Raw genomic sequence first — 7758 nt, forward strand, 5'->3', positions numbered from 1 at the left:
CTTCTTATTTAAAAAAAACTAACGAAAAGTTCTCAAAAAATTTATTTTTAATGAAAATAACAAAATAAAAAGTGTAAGTGAATAATACAAAAAATGATTTTTCAAGATTAAAATGTTATTTTCGTTAAAAGTGAACAGTATCAAAGTATTTCATTAAGATTCCCTTTTTATTTTTATCAATGGTTACAATATTTTAATGAAATGAATAATAATTTGTTAAAATTTTAATCTCTATATTTAAGGACTATACTATAAAAAAATTTCATTGTAAACAATAATCTTTTAAGGGCTCAAATATTCCTCTGAAGCTCCTAAATAAGTCCTCAAATGTGTTGGTCATTGGAGATGCTCTGAGTTACGTTGAGTTCTGGTTTTACGACCAAGGAAGCTCGACTTTGCTGCATCAACTTTAATATTTATGAATTAGTTCTGTTCCCTTGTCCTTTCAAAATAGTATGACATTCTTAAATTAATTAACAATTCAACATGCCACTAAGTACTACGGTCTAGTGATATTCCTCTTCACTTAGAAATGAGAGGTCTTAGGTTCGAATCTCGTGGATAGAAAATTCGATATCAAATTAGACTGTTTATTGAATGGCTTAACCGAACTCCCCCTCTCCCTTAATGTAAAAAAATTGATGTAAAAAACAATTCAACATGCCCGTAACCCTATTTCCCGGTGCGTCAAATGGAGCAAATTAAAAAGGAAAAGTAACGGCTGTTTCCGGTCATTACCATCACAACCCTATAAATTACACAACTCGTACCTAACGGCGGGTCATAACTCTTCAGTCCCACAACTAGAGAGCAATTTTATCATTCCTTGTGCTATATTCTGATTTATTCACAACCGATTGATGACGCGGTTTACTCATCATTGGATGTGCTGTTTCCACTGCCGGCAACCCAGTACTGTTTAACGACCACCAATATCTTCTCAGGAACAAGGGGTCCGTCCTCGTGATCCATAATTTTGGTATCCCATCTCATGCCCCCGACAATCTTCCTAACCTTGTTCAGAACATCGACTTCATCCCTGAAGATGACTGTCCCTTCAGGCCGCAAAATGCGATCCATCTCCAAAAGGATGTCTTCCAGTTTGCACCTGCTTAATCCATTTAATAACTGATCAGCACATTAGTGATTGTTAAATGCTTCATGCGACAATGTACCTTACACCGAACCCCAGCTAACCAAAATGAGCTGTTAAATTGCAAGAGAATTAGAACATTGGCCTGATTGGAGCTTTCACCAGAACTAAACATCCGTGAGTATTGGTCATGAACTTGTCAAACGTGGAACAATGGTCCTTTTGGGTAAATATGTTAAAATTTCTATCCAAAATAAAAGGTTTTAAATGGCAAATAAGGGACAGAAGTTCTAAAAGAGTTACCTAAAAGGGCCATTTTACCACTCTCTGACGAGTTCCAGGACCAATACTCACGGACTTTCAATTCAAGGACCAAAGTTCAGGACAATTATCTCAAATTTGAATAAAACAGAAAAGAGTGACTTTATAACTGTAAGTTATAGAAAATTGGCAAACTACATTACTATTGTTATTAGCATTAGATTAGATTTATGCATGAAAAAACCTGTCATTAAGGAAGCCCGTAATTGTTTAAATTAGTATATTTTCACTTTATCACTAAAAAGCCACCATTGTTCAAATAGCCCTACAGAAATTACTTAAAAGAGTTCTTGGATTTAGTTCTTCAAAGATTCTTCCATCTTGATGTTTACCAAACTATACGCATTTTTAGAAATGAAGTCTAAACTATGAAGGTTTTAGAAATCTTTAGGACAAGATATTGCATCACATGATTTGATTGCTATCTCATAAGATAATCTACTGCTGCAAACAACTACGATGATATATGTACACAGATACACAGGAAGAAGATGATGAGGCTTACTCGTTCTTGTACAAGCTGAACACGCCACTAGCATGAATAAGGTCATATGACCTTGGGTACGTAGAGAAGCCTTCACACCTGAAAGAAGTTTCTTTTTTTCGTTATGACATGGAATAGTAACTTGAAAATATGTATTTGCTACCTAGATCTCAGTATTGTAAATTATAATCGAGAACCAACTATAAGTCTTTGTAGGAAAAGCATAAAGGTTAATGAGTCCTGAAGGACACTCATACACTTCCACAAACACTGATGTCCCTGTGGTTGCGTGTGTGTGTGTGTGAGAGAGAGAGAGAGAGAGAAATATCAAGGTCATACCAGTCATGATATATGCCGATTAGACCTCTCTCATATATAACACCCAAAGTATTCTTTGCAATTGTAGGCACAACATTCATAACCCACAATTTTCGAGATTCAAGGGCTGCTGCAAACCCTCCAAGGCCTGCATTCATATCCATCACATTTCGATATCTTGTTGTTCCAATCAATCCGTTGATTCTTTTGTAAACGTTTACATGCTTTTTCCAAAGTTTATTGTCCTCTTGGTAAGATTCAGTTGTAACCCCTACAACTAAACCGTTAGCGATTCGAGGAGGAACTGCATAAAGCCTTGCAGGAAACTTCAACTCCCCTACTGCTACTTCATTTGAATTGGTTACCTCAGGAGAAGGGGTTACACACGTGTCCATTTTCTTGTACCTGGAACAGACCACATAAAACTTAGAATTAGGATGGCTATAACAATTTAAGAACAATATATTAAGCAAATAACGAACAATCTAACCCTAGAACTGGCATTCTTTCAAAATCACTCTTATATGAATTGAATGGGACATGCTACATAATATGTATACCATGGAAGGAAAAAAAAGCAAGGCCAAAAGAACTTCACCTTGTATTGTTGCAACATTTGTAGGAACTAAGCTAACTTTTGCAACCACTAAAATGACAAAGGGCGGAAGAACATAAAACAAAGTAAAAAAGGGAACGTATTCACTTTAATGAATGGAATTTAAAGTTACACTACCATACTGCTTATATCAATGAATTTCAGTTAAAAGCCTAATCTTGAAATAGCAAACCAACGCAAAACAGTGCAAAACCTGCATAGCAGCAGAGCATGCTTACACAGGATTGGGAATGTTGGATATATGCAGCATGCCAATTCAACTACTGCTTATAAAACTTGTGTTCTATTTAGCATTTTCCTAGATAAGTAAACCAAATTGCTGGATGAAAGTTACTCAATATCATATAATTTGAGATTTTCAAAAATGTTTTTCGTGCATTATCCTGCCATCTGCTGCAAAGGTTTGTGACTCTTTCCCCTAACTGAGTCTGTCCCACGTCAGGAAGTTCTACCAAACCTCAAATTTAGAGGGGGGCAGACTTATGATGACCATAAGATTATCTTTATACTTGAATAGGGAAGATGTAAAACAACTAAACAAGGCTAAAAACAATGAGTTGTGAAAATACCAAAGTAATAAATAGAAACCATAGTGCCCAGAGACTCACCAGACATCTTCAGCATCCTGCGTCTGGCATAAATCGATAGACTTTCTTCTGCAGGATTTTGTATTTACTTTTTTCTTCCAGATAGCCATATCTCCTTTCTCATACTTTTTATCCCAGCAAAGACTTTCTGCCAGTGCTTCAATCTGTTTTTGCTCAGCCTGCACGTCCTCCTTAGACCGCTTCCACGTTTTGTAGTAGGTCTTCCAATTAATTGGAGGTCCAGACAATATCCAATATCCACCAGGTCTAAGGACCCGATCAACTTCTTTTAGGTACATTCCATCTACACGCAGGCATTCATATTTGAATCATAAAATTTCACCATATTGAGTAAATAAGTTAATAAACTATCCTTGCATGTTAAAACTTGGAAAAGTAAAAGATGCAACTCCAATGAGAAGCCCATTTTATATAGAAATCAACTGGGGGTTGGGGGGGGGGGGGGGGGCGGGGTGGGTTGGTTTCATCAAACAAGAGAAACTCAGGAAAGGGAAATTTAGGAGGGTTGGTAAATAAATTAACAGCCAGCCATGTAAGAGTTTCAAGTGGATAACTTTGCAGATCAGTAATTGTTTACTCCAATTGAAATCAAGTACAAATGTTTAGCAAACAACTCTGACCATATTTCAGTGGTCAATGACTCGATCTTCCAAGTTGAGACAAGATCACAATAGATATGTTTTTCTACTTTTTATATCTTATTTTGAGTTTGTAATTGGACGATATCTTATCAGTATGTAATATAATAACAAAAGAAATCAAATGTGATTGCTCAAGCTTAATGTTGGTTACTCCAAGATCTTACCATTTGCAGTCCATGGAATTAAACACCGAGAGCACTGGGCCATATCAAAGGCCCTAGATGGGTATGGAAGATGAATCGATCCAAGCACACCAATAACAGCAGGTACTCCTCGCTCCAATGCAAACTGCACTTGTGCTTCATGATTGTCCCGGGGTGCAAAGGACATGGCTAATACATTTCTCTTCATTAAGTATGCACCCCAACTTGCAACCTGTGTTGTTGTTGGCCTCATTAGTACAGAACCACAACCAAACAGGAAAGAACTGACTGTGTGTGAACATGCACACTATTTTAAATCACTGCTCATGCACATACAGGATCTAGTCACAAATATATACGCACAGATTGAATGTACATTTTCATTCAGTATATACACTGTGTTTTTGAAATGCAAGGTTGATCTGAAGTGACAGGTTCTCAAATATTCTCCGGAAAGTGAAAAGCTAATGCTCTTGTCAGTCTTGGATTGACTGAAGGAAGTTAAGAAGCTCAAACTGAATGCAAATGATAAAATGGCAGAGTGGAGAAGTAAGTGTAGACATGCATATGCAATAATAAAAGCACATTAGAAAACAAACTTACTCCACAACCAGTGTCCAATGCTGTCCTGACAGAGCCATCTGCAATCGGAATAACTGATGCAAGTTCGTCAATATATGCATCTGCGCCTTGGGGGAACATTGTTCCTCCGCCTGGAAATTTGAAAACATTTCCCTGAAATTGCACCCAGTTCTGTGCAGCTTTCTCAACTGTGAGGCTTTTATAAGGTACATTGGCATAGTGGACATAGTCACGGCCTTTAGGCCAGGGGAATGGAGTCATATACCCTTCCCGGGCTGGAATAAGACAATGCAATTTTTCCTCTTCTGGAGGACAATGTCTTTCCCTGTATACCATATCTTCCCTGGGGAATTTCATTGCTCGGTCTTGTTCTTGACAAGGAGTATAATCAGCATATTTAACATCACAAGGTTTGAACTCTTTGGCTTTAGGCTCATAAGGTTCAACCATCTCCACAATACTGTGATGAGATTCAAAGTTCAAATCAGAGTTCAAATCAGGAAAGACATTACAATCTTTCTGCTTGGTTACTTGAAATGCTATTTTATCTCCTTTTCCAAAACCGCTCTTTTGCCATGCTCCAAGAAGGTAGAAGAAACAACAAAGAGAAATCACAACAAATACAGATAACGTGCTTCTTGTTCTGTTTCCTGAAGAATTATGCTTGGAGCCCATGATATTCTTGCAATAACTCCCTCAAACCTGTACAAAGTAATTTAAACCTTGGCGGCAAGTATTTGAAGTATGTGATCAATTGTTGAGAAGTTGAAGCCAAGCACTGCCAAAATGTAATGAACAAAGGGAACAAAAGTTCATGAACAGGTACTAAGTAGGTACTTACTTACCCAAGAATCTACTATAAATATTAAAAAATAGAAAATAACTTGATTAATTGTTCCGAAGTACAGTTAATTTTCTCTAGCTAGAGTTGCAGTCAATATGCATCGGACCTACAAAACGAGAACTTGCTGCTCATTCGGCTTTTAGGCGATCTTGAAAATAGAAATTCCAAAAAATATATGTATATCTCTTCAGATACGATCAAAGAAGTACTTAATTAACAAAAAACTTCCTGAATGATAATGAGAGATATCCAGATGGCTTCACTGTACAAAGATTGAGACACAAGAAAGACAATGGATTCCCAAATACGATACGTTTCTAAAGGCAGCTATGCATACATTCTTATGGTTAACTAGTAAAGGACTTGGAAGCAGTAACTAGATTTGCTGAAAAGCGAGTGCGTTGGCAACCACATTAGGATTAAATGAACTAATGGATAAATGGGATCAAACCCATATCATTTTCCACCATTTAATTTAAATTTAGAGATTTAGTGGTACTAAATCCATTGTCATTGCTGTTTCAAAGTATGTGAAAGCTGATAGGATTAGATTAAGGATTAATCTCATCAGTAAACAAATCTTATCATTAATTATTAATTAGTTCCAACCGAGCACTGTGGCGATCTAGGATTCATAGAGCCGAACTCACTTAGTGGGATAATGCTTGGTTGTTGTTGTAGTTATTAAATCTATTGCCTCAAATCAAGCTCACCTGTTGGATCTTCAAGTGTTGAATCCTTTTCACCTAAAGAGAAAACTTTGGATCTTACTCAAATAAAAAAAAAAAAAGGATAGAACTTTGGATATGAATGCAAGATGCAGAAACGATGGAATTCAAATCTTCAACTTTTAAGACAAAAGAAAAATGAAAAAGCAAGTGCAAGCATGGATCTTGTGATAGTATCCACTATACAGGGATCAAATTGCTAACCTGAGAGATGAGTTCTCAAGTGGGTTTATTGCACTTGAACTTTTCTCACGCTCTGCATCCCCCACAGTGCTAGTGAGTAGGGGAAGCTAGAGAGAGGACAGCGAGATTTGCAGTGAGGGAGAGAGAGAGAGAGACTGAGTGGGAGAGAATTAAGGAGGAGATTGTATATATATACATATAGGAATTTGATGACTTTGGTTTTCAACTCCTGGTGGAATTAGGGCTGGTTTGGTATTGCTGTGCTTTGAAAAAAAGCTGCTGTGAGAATAAGCGGCTGTGCTGTGAGAATAAACGGCTGTGAAATAAAGCCAGTAGAGTGTTTGGTAAACTTTTTTGTGAAAGTGCTTTTGGAAAAAAAATCAGGATGATAGTGTGTCTTTTCATTAAAGGAGCACTGTAGCTCCGTGTGCTTTGAAAAAAATGGCTTTTTTTCAAAGCAGCAAATAGCAGCTTCAGCTTTTCCTTTGATTTTCAGCTTATTCTCACAGCAGCTTCCAAAATAAACCCTTTTTTTTCAGTTTACCAAACACAAAAATGACCCTCAGCTTTTTTTCACAGTGACTTTTTTTAAAATCACCTCAATCCCAAACGGGCCTTACTCGTTGAATTATCCGCCGACACAGAGGAGTACGCTTCGGAACACGCAATCACCTCTTCATCTATCAAAATATAGATCTAAACTAAATGATAACAAAATATTAAGAAATGTCGGGACTAAATTAATGTTATAACTATATAAGGAGACTACTAAATAGCAGTATAGTTAAAAAAACACATATTTTTTAATTTAGTTATCATTAACAAAAGTTGTATAATGATTCGAAATTACAGTGGAGCATGCTAATTTTTGAAATGTAAATCTAACATAAATTAAATCGGGACTAAACGAACGTAACATTTTTAATAGGTTCAGTACTTGTTTGGAATGTTTAAAAATGTTGAGACCAATTTGGAATTAGACTAAAAAGTTTAGGGGTTTTAGATACTTAATCATAAATTTAAATATGCAAATATTGCATATGTTTTAAGTTATTGATAATTATTTTTATATGGTGGCAAGTTTCCTAAGAAGAGACTAGGAAAATTATAAGTTATTACAATGTGAAGTTTATTCTTATATATAGTTGACCCTAGTTGGGATCGAATTTTCTATGACTAGGTTATTCTCTTACAAAG

At 36.2% G+C, this 7758-nt stretch overlaps 1 protein-coding gene across 6 annotated transcripts; it reads right to left on the minus strand.

Annotated features, from left to right (window-relative positions):
* Nucleotides 1-569: 569 nt before the first annotated feature.
* On the minus strand, nucleotides 570-6749 carry LOC126626285 (probable methyltransferase PMT14). 6 transcript variants are annotated; one of them, XM_050295552.1, is made up of 8 exons: nucleotides 6583-6749; nucleotides 6364-6396; nucleotides 4828-5508; nucleotides 4246-4456; nucleotides 3441-3723; nucleotides 2238-2621; nucleotides 1920-1997; nucleotides 570-1108 (listed from the first exon to the last, which is right to left on the minus strand). In XM_050295552.1, the coding sequence occupies exons 3-8, from the start codon at nucleotides 5479-5481 to the stop codon at nucleotides 871-873; spliced, it is 1848 nt and encodes a 615-aa protein (XP_050151509.1). In that variant the 5' UTR covers nucleotides 5482-5508; nucleotides 6364-6396; nucleotides 6583-6749; the 3' UTR covers nucleotides 570-870. The 6 variants fall into 6 exon arrangements, with proteins under 6 accessions (XP_050151509.1, XP_050151508.1, XP_050151505.1 ...); XM_050295551.1 differs by having other exon boundaries at nucleotides 6301-6396; XM_050295548.1 differs by having other exon boundaries at nucleotides 4828-5584; nucleotides 6583-6748.
* Nucleotides 6750-7758: the final 1009 nt, after the last annotated feature.

Source organism: Malus sylvestris, chromosome 6 (genome assembly GCF_916048215.2).
Source record: "Malus sylvestris chromosome 6, drMalSylv7.2, whole genome shotgun sequence".
Taxonomy (NCBI): Eukaryota; Viridiplantae; Streptophyta; class Magnoliopsida; order Rosales; family Rosaceae; genus Malus; species Malus sylvestris.